Source organism: Paroedura picta, chromosome 13 (assembly GCF_049243985.1).
Source record: "Paroedura picta isolate Pp20150507F chromosome 13, Ppicta_v3.0, whole genome shotgun sequence".
In the NCBI taxonomy this organism is placed as follows: domain Eukaryota; kingdom Metazoa; phylum Chordata; class Lepidosauria; order Squamata; family Gekkonidae; genus Paroedura; species Paroedura picta.
In genome coordinates this window covers 34,645,233-34,666,061 of record NC_135381.1, presented here as the reverse complement: position 1 = coordinate 34,666,061, position 20,829 = coordinate 34,645,233, and the positions used below count along the sequence as shown (strand labels likewise).

General features: G+C 46.0%; 1 protein-coding gene across 1 annotated transcript in view; it reads left to right on the top strand.

The window, feature by feature from the left end:
* XPNPEP2 (X-prolyl aminopeptidase 2) overlaps positions 1–20,829 on the top strand; it is a 43,841-nt gene that overhangs the window by 21,654 nt on the left and 1,358 nt on the right. The window contains exons 8-20 of the mRNA XM_077307678.1: positions 223–324; positions 1,043–1,124; positions 2,107–2,305; positions 2,391–2,480; positions 4,352–4,461; positions 5,962–6,039; positions 7,047–7,118; positions 10,492–10,552; positions 12,624–12,693; positions 14,561–14,665; positions 15,320–15,379; positions 16,646–16,722; positions 20,657–20,755. Coding sequence (XP_077163793.1) covers positions 223–324; positions 1,043–1,124; positions 2,107–2,305; positions 2,391–2,480; positions 4,352–4,461; positions 5,962–6,039; positions 7,047–7,118; positions 10,492–10,552; positions 12,624–12,693; positions 14,561–14,665; positions 15,320–15,379; positions 16,646–16,722; positions 20,657–20,755 — 1,205 coding nt within the window. The remainder of the gene's footprint in view (positions 1–222; positions 325–1,042; positions 1,125–2,106; positions 2,306–2,390; positions 2,481–4,351; positions 4,462–5,961; positions 6,040–7,046; positions 7,119–10,491; positions 10,553–12,623; positions 12,694–14,560; positions 14,666–15,319; positions 15,380–16,645; positions 16,723–20,656; positions 20,756–20,829) is intronic.

Below are 20,829 nucleotides of genomic sequence, written 5' to 3'. Positions count from 1 at the left end.
GGGATCTTGGAGAAAAGAAGTCAAGAAGGGGGCACTTTGCTGATGTCAGTCCCTTCTGTCTGCAGAAATCCTGAAGGGGCATCAACCTTGTTGTATCATCTGTCCTTCAGGAGCAACATGGCAGCCACTGTCCACATGGGAGGCAGGTGGGAGAAAATCATGCAAGAGGCATGTCCAGTCTACTGGACTCCCATTCCATGTCACCATCTTGCCTTGTTTCAGGGAGCACCTGGCAGGAGAAGGTTTCCAAGATCTTGGAGCAGATGGAGAACCACATCAAGAAGCCCACTGCAGTCTTGCTGTCCGGTCTCGAAGAAATAGCCTGTAAGTTAAACTCTGTTATGGTGCTGGTTGTTAGGCTGATCTAAGGATACCAGCAACCCTGTGACCATAATTCAGTAGCAAAGCACTGGCTTTGTGTGCTGGAGATCCCAGGCTGAACCAGATTCTCCATTCTACGGCTAACATGGAAAGACCTCTACCCAAAACCCTGGAGAGCCCATTGCCAGTTAGATTTTATATGCCAGAAATCCTGTCCTATAGAATGCTAGACAGGGCATTGCAGCCCCACCTCTCAGTGAGAAATCCTACTTAGCAGCAGATCCTACGCTCCAGTTTTTGCGCACCTCCCTGCCTCAACTGTCCATGTGGGAGCACAAATCTGGGGCGGATGATGTGCAACAGGCAAAATGCTCCCCTGTGTGGGAGTGGGAAGAGCTGGGGCAATTTTCCCCAGCGCAAACACCCAACGCCATCCCGGAGCAGTGCCTTCTGAAAACGTCTAGCAGAGCCTTCTTTGACATGGCCCCTCCTGTCTGCAACAGCCTTCCAGTCTCTGAGGGTGGAATGGGTAGTGGCTTGGCCAACAATCACTTAAGGGCTCATTCTGCACACAAAGGATAATGCACTTTCAATGTGCTTTGGCAGCTGGATTTTCCTGTGCAGAACAGGAAAATCTTCTATAGTGCATTGAAAGTGCATTATCTATTGTGTGCGGAATAGGCCTTGTAGAAAGGGAAACCAAACTTGTTTATTTCCACAGGGCTCTTCAATCTGCGAGGAGATGACATCCCTTACACACCTGTCTTTTATGCATACACACTTGTCACCAAAGGGAATATCAGGTACATGGGTTCCACACCATCTTAAGGATCCAGCTCCCATTATGAAAGGGGGAATTCTCTGCATATACTCAGAGGCACTCTGTTGTTAGAGCTCTCTTTGTATATGCCTGGACTAAAGCAAATTTCAAGTTTAAGTACTGTCTTCAAGAGGAATCAGATGTTTTGTTTCGTTTTCAAAAATGATGATATAATTGTATTGGCTGATGATTTGCTGATCTATTAACCGCAACTGGCCATGATAGCCAAGTGGAACCTCCATATTCAGAGGCAGTATTCTTTTGTTCACCTGGCACTGGGCAGAAAATCAAGCCAAGGCTATTGACAGCATGGCTGGGTGGCACTTTGAAACAACATGCAGCTGTGGCCTGATCTAGCAAGAGGATTCCTTCATGCAAAATATGGAAATGGGTCACTTGTGAAATGCTTGATCTAAGGAAAAGACTGGAAAAGAGCTACCTTTCGGTCTTCCACTAAAATTACAGATGTAGAGTCATAAAACCCAATTCATGGGTCACTGCCCTAACTTGGTGGATCTTTACAATGCCTTGTCTTAAAACATTGGTCAAAGAGGTTTTTTGATCGTCATGTGTATTTCAGGTAATTTTAAGCCAAAGGCCATCTGGAATGGGGCCAAGCACATTTTTTAACTTTTAAAAGTAGATTCTTGATAGATGGGCTCTTGGAGAACCAGGTTCAAATCCCCACTCTGCCAGCTAGCTGGGTACCTTGGGGTCAGTAACCTCTGTTTCCATGATTTTGGGAGGATTCATGTCCTCGCTGGGGAGAAAGGCCGGGTATAAATAAATCAGTTTCCACATATTTAAAATGAACAGACAGATGTATGATCACCTGTCGCTATTTTCTTATTTGCCTCTTTGGAAAAGTGACAGCAATGCTTAAAGGTGGGCCCTTTCACACCCGAATAAGCCCATTTCTCTCTGCCTCCACTTTGGTGTTCTGATCTCCTCTCTTATGCCCCCAGTCTCTTTGTGGGTGAGCACCGGCTGAGTGAAAAGACTATCCAATCGCTGACAGCACAGTGCCCGGGCTCCCTGTGCATTCAGGTGGAGAGCTACGACCACGCAGGTGCTGCAGTGGCATCTTACGCCCAGCAGGACGGCGTTCGCATTTGGATCGGAACACAGTACACCACACTGGGGCTGTATCAGCGCATCCCCCAGGCAAGAGATCGCCCCCGAGGGGAAGTGAAGTATTGCAACGGAGAAAGAACCTCTCGATGAGTTCTCTCCTTTCTTCTCTCCACAGGAGAAACTCCTGGAAGAAAACTACTCTCCTGCCATGTTAACAAAAGCAGTCAAGAACTCCAGGGAGCAAGAAATGCTGCAGGCCGCCCATGTATGTCCAAGTATAGCGATTAAAGTGCTGGACTGGAAGGGCCGCTCACCTTGGGCCAATCATGTTCTCTCGGCCTAACTACCTAACCACGGCCCATTCTGCACACATTGGATAATGCACTTTCAATGCACTTTAGAAGTAGATTATACTGTTCCAGCTGCAAAAAGCACTTTGAAAGTGCATTATCCAATGTGTGCAGAATAGGGCCAGGTCGTGGCAAGAATCAGTTGGGAAGGGGAGAACTAGCCTTGCTGCCCCGTGCACCTTTGGAGAAGGGCAAGATAGAGCGGAGGAGTATGAACTTTAGTGTCTTTAGTGTTATACTGGGGTGTGTGGGGATCAAACTACCCGGAAGCCACACCTTGAACTCTGCACCCAGCTGCCTTTGCACCCAGCTGTACAGGAGATAACTCTTATCAGTTTAAGAGAAAGACAGTCTGTATCTCTGACCTGCAAGGGTATTAAAGCTGTTACCAGTTTCTTGAATGGGACGCAGCCTGGAGCGGCTTGATTTTGAATGCATAGGTCCTTCTTTTGTTTAACTGCTCAGTCACCCCTGACTTCTGGTGACCCAGTAGGGTTTTTCAAGGCAAGAGACATTTACGGGTGGTCTGCCCTTGCCTGTCTCCACATCACGACCATGATATTCCTTGGTGAACTCCATCCAAATACTAGCCAGGGTCAACCTTGTTTAGCTTCTGAGCTCTGACAAGATCAGGCTAGTCTGGACTATCCAGGGCAGAGCTCAGTTTGTACATACATGACTGCATTACCTTTCCCCCTCCCATCTGTTCGTTTGTTCACAGTTCACATACACAAACGCACTGACATATGTATTCTATGGCAGTGGTCCCCAACCTGCGGGCTGCGACCCAGTGCCGGGCCACGAAGGCCATGGCGCCGGGCCGCGGTTCCCTCTCCTCGCCCCCTCCCCGCAGTAAAAAACTTCCCAGGCCACAAGCTTGCGGCCCGGGAAGCTTCTTACTGCGGGAGGGGGGGAGAGGGAATCAGGGCCGCGCCCGCGCATTGCACATGCGCAGCCGGGCGGCACATGCGCACATACGCCATGTGCAGCCAAAACCGTGCATGCGAGATTTTGGCCGTGCATGGCGCACGTGCACGGGTGTGGCCGCGCATGCGCGATGTGCGAGCGGCGCAATTGCCCTGCTGGTCCCCAGCCTAAAAAAGGTTGGGGACCACTGTTCTATGGCACTTATGTATGCTGGCAGAATTTGGTGCACCTTCTATGACAGTGGTTCTCAACCTGAGGGTCAGGGCCCCATTTGGGGGTCGAACGACCAATTCACAGGGGTCGTGGCAGGGCAAGCAGCCTGGCCAGGCGGTGGCGCCCATCCACACAACATCCTTGCGGGGTAGATCGAGATAGAGCGTTCGTCTGTCTGGAGCAGCAGAAAAGAGAGAGATCAGCATGTTGGGGCAAGAGGCAGAACTGAACTGAGAAACCCCAGAAGAACCAATTTATCTACAATCATGAACAGTGGATCGTCATGCCATTGATAAGTTTTGGCTTAATTTCTGTGAAAGAACCCTTGTATAATTTTATGGTTGGGGGTCACCACAACAGGAGGAACTAAATTAAAGGGTCGGGGCATTAGGAAGGTGGAGAACCAGTGGTCTAGGACTTTGTGGCTGAATCTTGGGGGAGTGAAAATAACTTCCGGGGCTAAGCTAAGTCTAAGCCTGGCTGACATTCTGCCTTAGTGCCTAGGAAGATCAGACTGGGCATCATGGATGCTCACACTAAAGCCTAATGTTGGGCCAAAACTGCCGATTCAACCTGCCTCCCCAACATCATCTCACAGACCGGCCCGGGGATTATCTGTTCTCTTCTCTGCCCCGGACTGTCCTAGGTACGAGATGCTGTAGCGGTGATCCGATACTTGGTCTGGCTGGAAAAGAATGTTCCCACCGGCTCAGTGGATGAAGTCTCCGGAGCGCACTATGTGGATCAGTTGCGCAGGTCAGTTGAGAAGAGTCTTCTTGAGTCATTTTACAAGCATTGCAGAGAGGAAAAGGGCAGCTGGGAGAAAAAGCAAGGGGACTAAGCTGCAGGAGGACAGGAGTGAGATTTGGATGGGCATGGTATGGTGCCCAGGAACTGAGTGAGCCGAGAAGTTCCGGGTTCAACTCTGTCTTTAATTCAGTGGCCATAAGGAACCCATTCTTCTCTCACATCTCTACTCAGCGGTGTGAGGTTGTTATTGCTGAATGGTTCACGGAGATAGTGTCTCAAATCAGAATTCATACCTAGTAAACTTAGCTTCATTTCTTTATTATTGGATTTATATTCCGTCCTGTCTTTGGAAACTCAGGGCAGATTCCATCTTTCAGTTAATATAAACTATATTTTCATATAATATTTGAACTGACAAACCATGGTTTGTCATTCATCAACAAATGAGACTCAGGAACAATCGTCCAATTGTCCAAATTGTCCAAATTTGCAAAGCACGGGTTGCAAACCACGGTTTGCGCCAACAATGGTTTTACATAGTTTCTGAATTAATATGTCATAGCTATGGCTGTCTCTGGAGGCCCTGCACTCCAGAGCAGGTGGAAATTGAAACTGAAAGCAGATAAACAGCAAATGGTTTGCCTCCATGCATGATTTGGTCTCTATCCAAATGCCACCTATGGTTTCTGTGAGGTCTGAAAGGGGCCAATGGACCGTACACGCGAAATGATTATGATTTCCTTACTGGGCCAGTCTGTTGTTGTCAAAACAATATTGTCTTGTGCTGCTTTAAAATCTGACAAATGTATTGCAACGCAAGCTTTTAAGGGGTAGAACCCACTTTGTGAGATGCACGATGTAGTCACCTAGCAAGTGAATTGACAGTAGCAGGCGTGATTGGGTTAGATTCAAGTGGGTAGCCGTGTTGGTCTGAAGCAGCAGAACAAATTTTGAGTCCAGTGGCATCTTTAAGACCAACAAAGTTTTATTCGGGGTATGAGGTTTTGTGTACTTCTGGATCTGAGGAAGTGTGCGTGCACACAAAAGCTTATACCTTTGCTGGACTTTAAAGTGCTACTGGATTCAACATTTATTGCGATTGAATTAGATGTGACACGCAGAGGGGTAGTAGGTGTGTAGAAATTGGCACTGGGAATGAGACAAGAAACCTAGTTCTTGATTCAGTCCAGGAGGATGCATTGTCTTACTTACCCCTCTGCATATCATACCTAATCCAATCACATCCGCTATTGTCATTCACCTGCTATGGTAATTTGCCCATTAATGTCGTTTGGCATCTGAAATCACCCCATTTTCTGATATGTAGGATAGATTGATTCAAATTCTAACTATATCTGGAGATGTGAGCAGTGACTCATGAAACCTCATCCCCTGCCAAAAATAATGATAAAGTGCTACTGGACACCTGCTCTTTTCTGCCGCTACAGGCAAATAAAGTTAGCCATCTTGATCTAAATTCCCAGTGTTTTCTCCTTTCCTCCACAGAGAGGACCAATTCTGCCATGGGCCCAGCTTTGAGACCATCTCTGCCAGTGGACTGAATGCAGCTCTGGCCCACTACAGGTATTGGGAGGAGGGGATGGTGGAACATGTAGGCAGAGCAAAATGCAAAACTGCTTCCTTGAAGTTAAAAATAACCACATTGGTTACATAGGCTGACCTGTTTGGGGGGGGGCGGGAAATCTAAAAGCAACATGGCATTTATTAGGATCAATTAAAACATCACAAAGCCATGGCATTTGGGGCTGGATATTCATTATAAAAGAAGGGAGAAAAAACCCTTAAAGTCTGCAGTTTGTAATCAGATAACCGTAGATGTTGTGAAGACTTAATGAGGTTAAGCCATTGCAAGGTGAATAAAAGCTCCTGCTGCACCAAAAACAAATGGGGCAAGACTGCTCTTCCTTTGAAATACAAAAAAAAAATCCAGGAGTCATTTGGGCTTCAGGAATAGACAGGAAGAAGTAAAGAAAAACAGGACTGGCCTTTTATCAGCAAACCTGAAGGTTCGTTTTAGGCAGTTCCCTAGGAAAAGAACTGAGAAGCCAAAGGTATCATGCCACAGAGTGGTTGGCAGGTATGGCATATATCTGACTGGCTTTCCACAAACTGAATAATGCACATGGTGCATTGAAGGTGTATTATCCTACATCTGGGAAAGTACCCTCTGCAACTCACAAGAAATGGCTGGCTGGATGCAGAGCAGAGAACCATGTTCTTCACCACCCTTTCCACAGGGGCTAGCCCTATGCTTCTGAGGAAGTTCCTGAGCAGAGCACTAAGTCACAACCCTTTCCCCTTGGTTTAACCTCCCCAGCACCTGAACTTCCAGATATACTACTTCTGAACATAGAAGCTCCGTTCTGCTATTAGGAACCACCGATGTATCCATGTTTTGAGTCAGGATCTTTTCTTAAAAGCTTCTTGGGTGGATATGTTGAAACAGTCGATTTCCTTAGGATCAGGAAATACCTACGGCTGCCTTGTTTTTTGGTATATATGTTGAGAGAGAAAACCCAGTTGCGTTCCCAGCATCACTTCTAACATACCTCTGTCTGTCCCTCTTCCAGCCCCTCCAATGTTACCAGCCGGACGCTGTCTGTGGGTGAAATGTATCTGCTGGACTCTGGAGGCCAGTATCTGTGCGTAAGAGGCATCTAGTAGCTTCTCACCCTTGGCCAGGCTCAGGTGCTTGTAGTTTGAAGAGAGACTCCGGGGGCGTTGTACATGTGCTCAGGTGGCAGCTGCTGTTTTCGTTGGGTTGATTTATACACCATTGACTCATGTGGTACAAAGCAGCTGAACCAGATTTAAATCTTTCTAAAACATAGTGTCAGTGGCAATGGAATGATAAGGTTAAAAATATAATTCCAGAGACGTGAAAGGGTGAAAGCATTCCCCAGAGGAAGAGCTGGGTACAAATGAGTGAAATGTAATAAAATGTCTCTGCTTTTTGGATTAAAAGGTGGGAAGAAAATAAAACTATTATCTTTTATAGACAGGAGAAGAAAAAAAAGAACAAGGTGCAAAGGAGAGAGTTTATGAGACCTTTAGACCCCAGTTCATTTCACAATAAGCTTTGTCAGGGAATCTTAATCAGAAACTTCTCGGGTTCCCTGAGAAGTTTCTGATTGAGATCCCCCTGACAAAATTTATCACAAAACAAGTTGGGGGTCTAAAGGGGATTCAAAATGAACACCAGAAAAAAGATCAAGCTATTTAAGGGTAGCACTAGAGAAGATGGCCTGGCCTTGCTCCCTTAAAAAGTTAAGATGGGAAGTGAAACAACCCCTTATGTGTGTAACAGACCCAGCAATTGATGAAAATAACACAGAGCTGTGTGAATCTGTAAGCACTGAATCTAAACGAAGAAGAGCTGGTTTTTATACTTTATTTTCACTATCCAAAGGAGTTTAAAAGTGGCTTGCAAATCACCTTCCTTTCCGCTCCCCACAACAGACACCCTGTGAGAATAGGTCAGGCTGAGAGAGCTCTGGGAGAACTGATCTGAGAAGACAGCTCTAACAGGACTGTGACTAGCCCAGCATATGGAAGGGTGAGAAATCAGAACTGGCTCTCCAGATTAGAGGCTGCCACTCTTAACCACTATACCACACTGGCTTTCTTAGAGAAAAACTAGTCTCTTGGTTAGGTCCAACTCGCTTTTTAGCTGGTGTAGAAGGGAGGAGTCTGCTTTGACCACCATAAAATTTATGCTGGTCATTATGGTTCCTGCTTTCACAAAAGTTATGTGGAATAAGGCTGTAGTATAGTAACTGCATTAGATTGAGCTAAGAAGCTAGCTGGGTCTAACCCAAGCCTTCATGAAACCCTGAGGTTTCTTGATGGCCTTGGAAGATTCTCCTGAATGGGTGGGAATTAAGTCATTTTTAATATATTTTTAATATGTTAAACATTTATCGGATTATATGGCCATATATGGTCATGTCAACCCGCTCCCAACTCCCAAAATGATTAATGATGGGTCTGGAAGGGGTGGGAAGGAGATGGGCTCTGGGTAGGCATGCTTCCCAATCATCTCCTGCACAATTGTACCACTTCTGGGGATTCTCGACGTCTGAAGAATGTAAAAAAGTTGGGAAAGGCTGATCTAACCCTTTCCATTTTTACATGTTCAGTTTTTCCATCTTTTGCTAGACTGAATTTTCACCTAAAATAAAATCTAGTTTCAAAATTTCACGTGTTCACTAACAAAGATATTGTTTGTTTAACATTTTCTCTGTTGTTTTAAAATGGATTCTGCTTCTGTCTAATTACTCCTTGCTCACTGACATTTTCTAATCAGTTTGTGTTTTTATTTATTCATTTATCTGTTTATTCTTTTACATTTATATACCACCCTCCCTTGTGGCTCGGCATGGTTTACAATGAAGATTCATGTTGGAATGAACCTCTACTTACTTCTTTTTGCATTTATACCCCACCCTTCCCCAGAGGCTTAGGGCAGTTTACAAGAAATTTTAAAATATAACACATTTGTTAAATATGTTTTAAAACTCTAATATTCATGATTATAATTAAAATCAGCTCCATTTATTTATAACTAGTATCAAAGTCCATTTTAAAAATGGGCTCCCTCCCAGCAGGAGCGTACCTGCGGGCCTCAAAGTCCTGTTTCTGCCTTTCTCCTCGTTGGTGACAATGGAGGCTGCAGCCACAAGGCTTCTAGCAGGCAAGGAGGGAGGGAGGGAGCTGGAGGGGGAGGGCCAATCAGGATGGACCTGGATAGGGCCCCGGACAAATCTCCTCCCAGGAGGCTGTTTCCCAAATATATAAGGGAGCGAAATAGTGTTAAGGATTGGCAGGTCTATGGGATTCCCTTCGAAAACATCTACAATTGGATCAATCGACTTCTGCAAAACTGTAACCAAGATTCATAATCTTTGCCTGTCTAATAACTTGTTCTGAGAGCAGTCTCAGATTGTCTGTTAGTGACTGCACTCAAGGTTCCCCCTCGGCACCTCTAAGCAATGGCCTCTTTTGCTTTTGCTTTTAATTGTTGCTTTTCTCATTGCACCAAAAATTATGGCTAATTTTTTTTTAATTATCATAGTCATGCAGTGATAAAATTAAGATAACAATCCTTTCGGCTTCAAAGGGAAAAGCAGCCATAAGTCCTGTTGCTGCTCCTGCAGGGAAAACAAGTTGACAGGATCAACTCAGGTGCTGAGTTAATCAGTGATGCAGAACTGGCCCAAACAAAAGAGCAATTGCATCATTTAGAAGGACAACTGCAGGGTGAAGTGGGACCTGTCCTCAATTGGATTTGCTAACCTTATCTAAAATAAAGATAACAGGAGGATCTTGGCTCTGGCTCCAGGCATTGCTAGGTTTTTTGTAGGGAGTATATAATGCTATATTAAATGGGTATGTGGAATTGCTGAGTCTTTCACGTGGAGATTCCCTTCAGTTTGGGTTCCAAGTGTTGGTGTTTTCTTCTCCAAGCTTCCTCATTGACATTGTTGTCTGTTTGTTGTCTCTCTGTGGTTTCCTTTGCTTTTCTCTGGCTTTATCAACATTGGATCAAGGATGGCTTGAGGAAGGGCAGAGAAAGGATGAGGAAATCATGAAAAGAGGACGTACCACTCTCAGTTGAAGGAACTGTGTATTATCAGTGGAAAAGCCTCCTAGTGTGGGAGCCATCTTAGGGCTTATTGCAAACTGAAATCTGTTTTGCAGAATACAGCACCTGTTAAGCCTCATGGAAAATCTTGCATTTCCCATTTGAAAACGATTAGAAATCACAGCCTTGGAAACTTATCTTCCCCTCCTGCACACACACCCCCTTGAATTTTTACACGGGCCATCTTGTGCCAAGAAGGGTTCTGTGGGGAGCTCAGAAGCTTGTTTTCTGCTTTTAGAATGTAAAATATTGGGACTTCCCATAAATACGTCAGGTGATCCTCCAGATAGATTTCTTTAGGCAAGGGGATTCTATCATCCTAGCAACACCCTGCAGATCGCCCTTCAGCTGAGATTCTCTTTCTTTGGTAGGGATGGAACAACAGACATAACCCGGACTGTCCACTTGGGGGAGCCCACTCCTTTTCAGAAGGTAAGGCTTCTTTCCACTCACCTGTACTGCACATCTGAGTATGCTGGGAGATCCATGGCCTCAGCATTCTGGCTTTCCTCATCCTATGTTTTCTTCCTGCACATTGCTCCTTTTATTGCATCTCCCTTCTCTTTTCTCCATCGAAATGCCCTTGGCACAGGAGATAGACGGAGCCTTCCAAGTACCCCCTGTGCAATCTGTTCCTACTTGGGGGGATCCAACCAAGGGCAACCTAGTGAGGATCTCTGTCTGTCATTTTGGGTAGAGTCTGTGATCCTCAGCCAGTGGGCCACAATAACTCTGCTTGTTCATTCACCCACGGAGGAAGATTTTACAGATCCTTTCATTCGGCACCAAACGTTTTGCTTAGCCTCATGCGGAGCTTATTTTGGCTATTTGTTGAGTACACCGAACAGGAGCCAGCTTCCTGCTTGGTGGCTGCCTTTCCAAACCTCTCCACACACTGTGCAATGAAACGGAACCTGTCATAATAAAAACTTCCTGCAGTTTCTTTGCATGAGCTGGAAAACATAATTGTGTTTGGGGAAAAACTTAGGGAGGTCTGAATGAATTGATTTTGGGGAGGAGGCCATCTTAGGACATCTACTCAGGTGGGGGCCCGGTTGGTCTGAAGCAACAGAACAAAGCTTGAGTCCAGGGGCACCTTTTAAGACCAACAAAGTTTTATTCAAGGTATGAGCGTTTGAGTGCATGCACACTTTGTCAGACGTTCTGATCAGGTGTGCATGCATACAAAATCTTATACCTTGAATAAAACTTTGTTGGTCTTAAAGATTCCACAGGCTCAAAAATGGGAAAGTGATTGAGGAATGGTTGATAAAGATGGTAGAATTAGCTGAAACAACCACACTTACTGCTTTAATTAAAGAAAAGACAAGTTATGGTCTTTCTGCATGATAGGAACAGAAACAAAATGACAGACTCTGACTTTAATTACTAAGGGGGATTGAAATACCAAAGTACGGAAAACAGAGTGGTTTTAAATTCCTTTATATACTATCATAGTGTAACAGATAAATAATTGGATATATATATAGGATATATAATTGGAAGCTTCTTCACCTATTTTCTTCTCTTTTTTACTTTTCTTATTTGGTGCTTTCTATTTTTCTTTTTCTTTTTTTCTTATCTATGTGTTTTAAATGTGTATTTTTAAGAGAGAGAAAGACTATATTTATATTTATAGATGTTATATTTATTGATATATGTTTATGGGGATTTTTGAGCCTCTTGTGGCACAGGGTGGTAAGGCAGCCGACATGCTGTCTGAAGCTCTGCCCATGAGGCTGGGAGTTCAATCCCAGCAACTGGCTTAAGGTTGACTCAGCCTTCCATCCTTCCGAAGTCGGCAAAATGAGTACCCAGCTTGCTGGGGGTAAACCGTAATGACTGGGGAAGGCACTGGCAAACCCCATATTGAATCTGCCAAGAAAATGCTAGAGGGCGTCACCCCAAGGGTCAGACATGACTCGGTGCTTGCACAGGGGATACCTTTATCTTTCTTTATGTTGTAAACCACCAAGAGACGACCAGTCATGAGTGGAGGTATATAAATAAAAATATGAATGAATGAGTGAGTGAGTGAGTGAGTGAGTGAGTGAGTGAGTGAGTGAGTGAGTGAGTGAATGAATGAATGAATGAATGAATGAATGAATGAATGAATGAATGAATGAGAATATCCCTGCCCTACATTCCCACAGAGCTGCTACCGTGCTAATTTGGAGGGTTCCAACTTTTATGACTTGGTATCGGAGTAGCTTTATAATAGAGAGAGCTTTTCCATATCCTTGTCTAATCCTTTCCTAAGGTGTAGGGGCAGGTAGTTCCTAGTCCAGTTCGGTGTAGTGCTTAGATGTCCGCCTTGGATGGGGAAATCTGAAACCCTCCCTCAGTCAGGAAGCACCATGGCTGACTCTGGGTCTCTTGCTGTCCATCTGACCTACGTCAGTGTTGTTGTGCAAACAAAACAGGAAGAAATGAGGACCATGTCGACCACCTTGAGCACCTTGAGAATGGGATTAAAAGGTGACATCCCTCTTTTTCTTCCTAGGAAGCATACACACGAGTGCTGATGGGAAACATTGACCTTTCCAGACTTATCTTTCCATACGAAACATCAGGTAAGGCCTCAAAGCAAGCTGGGTTTTCGTGCCCGACAAGAAGAACCAGCAGTCCTAGCATCGAGAGTCTCCACTCCCTCCCTTCATTAGTTTAAGCCAGTGGTTCTCAACCTGGGGGTCGGGACCCCTATGGGGGTTGAATGACCCTCTTACAGGGGTCATGGCAGGGCAATCAGCTTGGCTAGAGGGATGCCATTCACACAACTGCCTTGCGGGGTAGATTGAGATAGAGCATTTGTCTATCTGGACCAGCAAAGAAGATCGAGATCGGCATGGTGGGACAAGAGGCAGAACTGAACTGAGAAACCCCGGAAAAAAACCCAATTTATATGCAATCGTGAACAATGGATCTTCACACCATTAGTCAGTTTCGGTTTAATTTCTGTGAAAGAATGCTTGCATAATTTTATGGTTGGGGGTCACCACAACAGGAGGAACTAAATTAAAGGGCCGTGGCATTCGGAAGGTTGAGAACCACTGGTTTAAACTATAATGTTTAAACTATAAACTCTTTGGGAAAGGATGTCTTCAGAAATTTCCCATCAGGAGGGAGGAGACTGGAACCTGTAGAACAACTGAGATAAGACCTTACGTATGACCTCAGCCTCCCTTATTGCTCTCTTCCCTCTCCCTCTTCATCTTGGAATGCCAAATAATGGTAGGCCTAGAGATCCAAGAGATTGGTCTTCTGAGGTTTTTCAGGTTTTTAAATCACTTATTTATTGCAAGGCACATGTATAGTTCAGCCAGAAGATCCTACAATTGTAGGATTGTCTGGCAGCCAGGCAAAAGACATGCAAAGGCCATTGCCTTTTCTTTTTTAGCCTGCTTTTTGTACTGGGTGGAGATGATAGCAACCCAGATATGTGCCAGCAATTGAGTTTGGGAAAACAGTGTTGGGGGAGACGATTTCACATTCTCCCCTCCAAACCATCTCCTAGATCAGTGGTTCTCAACCTTCCTAATGCCGCAACCCTTTAATACAGGTCCTCATGTTGTGTTGACCCCCAAACATAAAATCATGCAAGTAAACCGAAACTGACCAATGGTGCGAAGATCCATTGTTCAGGATTGTATATAAATTGGTTTTTTTCCAGGGTTTCTCAGTTCAGTCCTGCCTCTTGTCCCACCATGCCGATCTCGCTCTTTTCAGCTGCTCCAGACAGATGAATGCTCTATCTCTGTCTACCCCATAAGGCTGTTGTGTAGATGGCGCCCCCCCCCGGCCAAGCTGCTTGCCCTGCCACGACCCCTGTGAAAGGGTCATTCAACTCCCAAAGGGGTCCCAGTCCCCAGGATTTGAACTACTGTCCTAGATCCAGTTAGGCACCCTCCACAGCAGCACAGGAGCCTCTTGTGGCGCAGAGTGGTAAGGCAGCGACATGCTGTCTGAAGCTGTCTGCCCATGAGGCTGGGAGTTCGATCCCAGCAGCCGGCTCAAGGTTGACTCAGCCTTCCATCCTTCCGAGGTCGGTAAAATGAGTACCCAGCTTGCTGGGGGGTAAATGGTAATGACCGGGCAAGGCACTGGCAAACCACCCCATATTGAGTCTGCCATGAAAAAGGATCAGACATGACCTGGTGCTTGCACAGGGGATACCTTTACCTTTACATTTACAGCAGCATTTAATATAAAGGAAAACAAAACTGGGAATTCTTCTGGCTTCATATGTAGTTTGACCCATAGTGTGTGTGAGCCTTGAAAGGGGGGAAAATAGGCACCTTTGTGTTTGTGTGTTTTTCTACATCTTCTGCAAAGTGCGTGGCTCCTTTCTAGGTGACCCGCAAAGAGCAGATATGAGTGTGTGTGGAGGGCTCTCTATTCCTTGTAGCCACTCCTTGCAATGACTCAGCTTTTGTGCTTCAGGGAGAATGGTGGAAGCCATTGCTCGCCAGGCCTTATGGGAAGTGGGACTCAACTACGGCCATGGCACCGGCCACGGAATCGGCAACTTCTTGTCCGTCCACGAGTGTAAGTGTCATCGGAAGGAGGCCACATGATGTATCCTCTGCTCTGGATTAAGGGAAAGCCAGCATTTTAGAAAGTTCCGTACTGGGGCAACCTAACTCTAGCAGAGCCCCACAAGCGGCTTTAGCAGTGTTGTGCAAAAGGCAGGATCCACTCACAGCTATGAAGGTGTTCTGCAGCATTCAGCCCCCCCACCACCACTGAGAATTCTGGGGGGGAAACCTTGAGGTCTTTCCCCAGCTAGGGTTGCTTGGCTCCCTCCAGCCACTGGCAAGGGATGGGGAAGGAGGGTTGTCAGATCCAAACTGGGAAAGTCCTGGAGATCTGGGATGGACTCTGGGGGGAACAGGGTCCCCAGTGGGGTACAATGCCATAGGGGCTACCCTCCACAGCATCCTTTTTCTCCAGGTGAACTTTTCTCTGTAGTCTGGGAATTAGCTGTAAAACCAGATCTTCCAGTTGTCTAGCTGAGTGGTCTCTCCCTCTTGTTAGTTCCTCAGATTTTAATTGGCAAAGTCAGGGACTGGGGTCGGAGCTCTGCTGTTCAGCTACAGGCCTTTCTGACACCAGGATCTCCCTGAGTTTTGGGGAGGGAGAACAGGATAAAGAATGTCATTTTTTGAAATTATCTCTCGCTGTGTCTCTGTCTCTCTCTAGGGCCTGTGGGCTTCCAAAGCGACAATATACCCATGGAAAAGGGCATGTTCACATCCATAGGTAGGTGTCCCCTAACTACCCCTGTGGTAGCAACAGCGTGCTGTGTCCTGTTTTGGGTATTGGGGCTGGTGACGCACAAGGTGTTCTCTTTGTCCTATAAGATTCTACTGATTCTTCTGCTTGTTTTTGTATCAACAGGTGCTCTGTGTGTTGCAGACAGGGTTGCCCATCCATTAGATGCCTAGGGCCCTAGATGGTGTTCACCAGCCCTTATCATGCCCACCTACACCTGGAGCGTCTGGGTTCGATGCTGCTTCAGGAGACACCCCCTGGGGAGCATGCTCTTTCCCTCCTTCCCTTGACTTGGGGAACAAGGCAGAGGCAGGACTGGTCAGCCCCTCTTTCTCCTTGCCTCTGCCTTGCTGCCATGTCAGCCACTCCGACCTGGATATTTCAGGCAAGGCAGATCCTGTTAGATCTCATAAGTTAAGGAGAGCCGACCCTGGCTAGTATTTGGATGGGGGACCTCTGAAGATTTGGGTGGTAGTTCCTCCAAGGACCACTAGGGGTCATTATGCAGAGGCAGGAAATGGCAAAACCACCTCCGAACATCCCTTGTCTGACTGCTGGACAATCCTTGGATCATGCTACACAAGCCATATGATGAATATCAGAGCAGGGGATGATGGATGTCTGCTTCCCCATCGTGCGCCACATCACTTCCCTGTCTGAGGCACCAAAAGTCCTTGAGCCATGGGGATTGTAGTCCATGGACATCTGGAGGGCCACTGTTTGACCACCCCTGGGTTAGAGTGTCTTGTTAGGATCTGAGAGACCCAGGTTCAAATTCCAACTCAGCCTGTGGAGTTCATAGAATCATAGAATCATAGAATCATAGAGTTGGAAGGGGCCATACAGGCCATCTAGTCCAACCCCCTGCTCAACGCAGGATTAGCCCTAAGTAACCGTGTCACCGGTAACCGTGGGCCAGTCGTGCTATTTCTCATCAAAACCTGCCTGGTAGTGTTGTTTTTTGTGAGGATGAAGCAAATGGAGGAAGTGAGACTCCTTCGGGTAGAGAAAAGCGGCACCTGAGAACCAACTCTTCTTCTTCTTTTTCTTCTTCTTCTTCTTCCTCTAAAGAATGGGAAGGGTTATTTATTTTTTAGATTGTCTTGCTGTTTTTTAATACCGAATAGTGGTCCAAGCACCACCCTTTTAAATTCTCTGGCTGGTTGCAGGATGCAGAGAAGCTTAGGCTAGCAGGCACTGTGGGGGCAGAGGGAGAAGCACCGTTCCTCTCTACTCCATTTTCTCTCTCTCTAGAGCCTGGTTATTACCGGGATGGCGAGTTCGGGATCCGTCTGGAAGATGTCGTGCTCGTGGTGGAGGCCAAGACTAAGGTGATGCTCTCTTGCCTGCCGTTCACTGATCCTTCTGCAGTGTGCAGTCCACTAATGGTGTGGTTGGCAGAGCCGATGGGTAGCACGAGTACAGCTTAGATGACCAGATTCTGACAAACCCCCCCACCCCACCCCCCCAAAAAAAAAGAGAAAAGAAAAGATGAAATAAATTCAACTCCCCAAATTTTTAATCAAGAACTGAAAAGCTTAAAATTACAAATATACAGGCTGATAGTATAGTAACAGCACGTAGAAAGTTAAAAATGCTCAAATATATATTTGTTACAAGGTAATTAAAAACAGGATGTTGTGGCTTTTCCACATTGTGTGGCTGTGGTCTGGTGGTTTCTGTCCTTGATGTTTTTTGCCAGTAACTGTGGCTGGCATCTTCAGAGGTAGGGCATGGCGAGATGGGAATCTCTCTGTGCCAAAGTGTGCAGTGTGTGAACAATTGCTGGGCATTTTATTTACTTCTTGGTGGGGGGGGATTTAGGGGGTAGCACGCAGCCCAGAATACCCACAACAGCCAAATAACCCTGGCCATGGAAGCCTTTGACGATAACTGAAAACAATTTCAGCCCTAAGTAATATCCTAAAAAAAAAAACCCAAACAAACAAAAAAGGGGACCACAACAACTAGAACTGGACCCCAAAACCCCTGACTGGTAACAGTTAGGACCTACAAAGGTTGAATGTCTGTATTGTTAAAATTATATTCCTTTTATTATTGTGCACAATTTAAAAACAAATGGGAATTAAAAGCATATGTGCAGCGTAAGGGCTGTTGCAACCCACGCTATGCACTACGTGAGCCAAAAGACCGATGCCTTTCAGCCCTTGTAGGGCCTTTTTCAAAAGTCTGGTTTTAACACACACACACTAATAAACACACCATTGACCATTGGGGGCAGCCCTTGGAAGAGAGCTAATGACTGAAAACTAGACATCTTCTTTCATTAAGTGACTCTGATACTTTACAGCTCTTACTCTGGGGCTTTTATTGGCTGCCGTACATATTTTATATGTGTTAAGAACTGGTGCTTGTTAAAACCAGACTTTTGAAGAAGGCCCTAGAAGGGCCAAAACGCCTAGGTCTGTTGGATCACATAGTGCAAAGCATCCTGGCTTGCAATAACCCATGGGCTGTGCACATGTTTTTAATTCCTATAGTTGTTGTTTTTTTAATTGTGCACAATAAAAGTATTATAATTTTAACAATTCAGACATTCAACCTTTGTAGATCCTAACTGTTACCAGTTGGGTTTTGTTGGTTCCAGTTCTAAGTAATATCCTCACGTCCAGAATAAAATTATGAAATAATACCCAATAAGGACCATATAACCCCGGCCAAAGAGCCTCTTGTGGCGCAGAGTGGTAAGGCAGCAGTCTGAAAGCTCCGCCTATGAGGCTGGGAGTTCGATCCCAGCAGCCGGCTCAAGGTTGACTCAGCCTTCCATCCTTCCGAGGTCGGTAAAATGAGTACCCAGCTTGCTGCTGGGGGGTAAACGGTAATGACTGGGGAAGGCACTGGCAAACCACCCCGTATTGAGTCTGCCATGAAAACGCTAGAGGGCGTCACCCCAAGGGTCAGACATGACTCGGTGCTTGCACAGGGGATACCTTTACCTTTAACCCTGACCAAATGTGTTTTGGGCTGGATAGTCTTCATCAGTGGTCAAAATATTTAATTATTTTATGTCTGGAGATATTGTGTTATGACATGTTAATTATGTTTGATCACTTAGGAAAGCCAGTCAGCCAAAATGTGTTTGGTCAGAGTTATATGGTTCTAGGGTTGCCAGCTCTGGGTTGGGGAATACCTGGAGACTTTGGGGGTGGAGCCAGGAGTGGGTGGGATTTGAGGCAGGGAGGGACCTATGGAACCCACCCTCCAATTCAGCCATTTTCTCCAGGAGAACAGCTCTCCGCCACATGGATATTGTCATGACCCTACGTGAGCCCTGCCACGGAGTCCCTCTTCATTCTCTAACATGCTAAATACCACAACTTGGGTACTTAACGAAATTAGTTTCTTGAATAAGAGATATACAGGAGATCACTCTGCCTAAGGATAGATTCAAATGAGTAGCTGTGTTGGTCTGAAGTAGCACAATAAAATCAGAGTCCAGTGGCACCTTTAAGACCAACAAAGATTTATTCAAGGCATGAGCTTTCGAGTGCTTGCACTCGAAAGCTCACGCCTTGAATAAATCTTTGTTGGTCTTAAAGGTGCTACTGGACTCTGATTTTATTGCACTCTGCCTAAGATGATTCATACAACAGAAGAATTGACTGCAACAAAGGCCTGGGTTCGAGCTGGGGGAATATAGGCACAGGACCACCACCCCTCTGCCCCTCCAAAGATGCGGGAAGCCCTTTCCCATGAAAGAGCGTTTGATCCTAACTGGGTGCGAAATCTAGAGACAAGCAGGCTGGGGGAGTTGACCAGATGGCTTCATTTGGCTACACAAACACACTAGTTTACCATTTCAAAGATGCAGGGGGAGATATGCAAAAAAACACTTCCAGGCAGAGGTGGGAATTGTTGAAGGCAGAGGCGGTGATGGAGGAGGGGAATTCAGAGGAAAAGGATAAGGCACCGGACAGATATGAGCTGTAAAACCGGGGCATCCATGGGTCTCACCAAAAGGCTGTCTTCCCTACGTGGTCTTTATGAAGAATTATTTAATAATTGTATTATGTATGTGAGGATATTACTAAGGTCTGAAATGGTTTTTAATTTTCATGTAGTAAATTGGTGCATTTTTATATATTTCAGCATTTTAAACTTTCTACGTTGGCCTTTCTCAGCATCATTACTGTTGAGAATCCTCTGAAACATCCTTCAGGTTCCGAGAAACCCCCTAAGTGGCCCGGGTCTGCAGAATATGGTTGGGAAGCAGAGCTGTGCACACACACACGCACACACACACACACCCCTCCCCTTCCCATCCCCTCCAAGCGTATCATTGACCATTTGGGGGAGGGGGGCAAATTTGTTAAACATATCACAATAAATGTTTAACAAATTAAAAACATACATAAAAATTAACTCCCACCCATTTGGGAAACCCTTCCAGGGCTGCCAGGAAACCCCAGTTTTTCACAAAACCCTGGTTGAGGAAACCTGTATGTGTTGTTACTGTATTCTTAGGCCATATAGTTGTATGTTTTGACATTTCTGGTTATTGAGAGCCAGTTTGGTGTAGTGGTTAGGGGTGCGGACTTCTAATCTGGCATGCCGGGTTCGATTCCGCGCTCCCCCACGTGCAGCCAGCTGGGTGACCTTGGGCTCACCACGACACTGAGAAAACTGCTCTAAGCAGGAATATCAGGGCTCTCTCAGCCTCAACCACCCCACAGGAGGGGTGAATGTAAACTGCTTTGTAAGCCGCTTTGAGACTCCCTCAGGTAGAGAAAAGCAGCATATAAGAATGTAAGCCGCTTTGAGCCGCGAATGTAAGCCGCTTTGAGACTCCTTCAGGTAGAGAAAAGCAGCATATAAGAACCTTCTTCTTCTTGATTCCCTGCACTGGAGGAAACACCACCGGTCTGTCTCAGTTATTCTCACCCGACAAAGGAACATGCCACGTGTGACCCTGCCATCGGGGGAATGGGGCAGGGAGAAAGGATGGCACCTCCTACCTGCCTACTCCATTAGGGGTGCCAGATCTAGGCTGAGGATTCCTGGAGATTTGGGTGTGCAGCCTGGGAATGGCAGGGTTTGGGAAGGGGCAGGGGCCCTGCAGGTTTTAATGGCTCCCCAGCAGCCACTCCTCCATGAGCACTGATCTCTGTCATCAGGAGATCAGTTGTAATTTGAGAGATCTCCACCTGGAGGCTGACAGCTCTAAGCTGATAGAGTATCAGCCATGGCTTACACAAGTCTGGAGCTGGCCCTCCTGTCTGACCCAGCTTCCTCTGTCTGTTGCAGTACCAAGAGAGTGAAACACCCTACCTAACTTTCAAGGTCATCTCATTGGTGCCCTATGACCGGAACCTCATTGATGTGAAACTTCTCTCCCAGGAGCAGGTATGTAGAGGTTAGGGCCAAGTAGTGTGAAGTGAGAATCCAGCATCACCTCCAGTTCCTACCTTCCCCCTCTC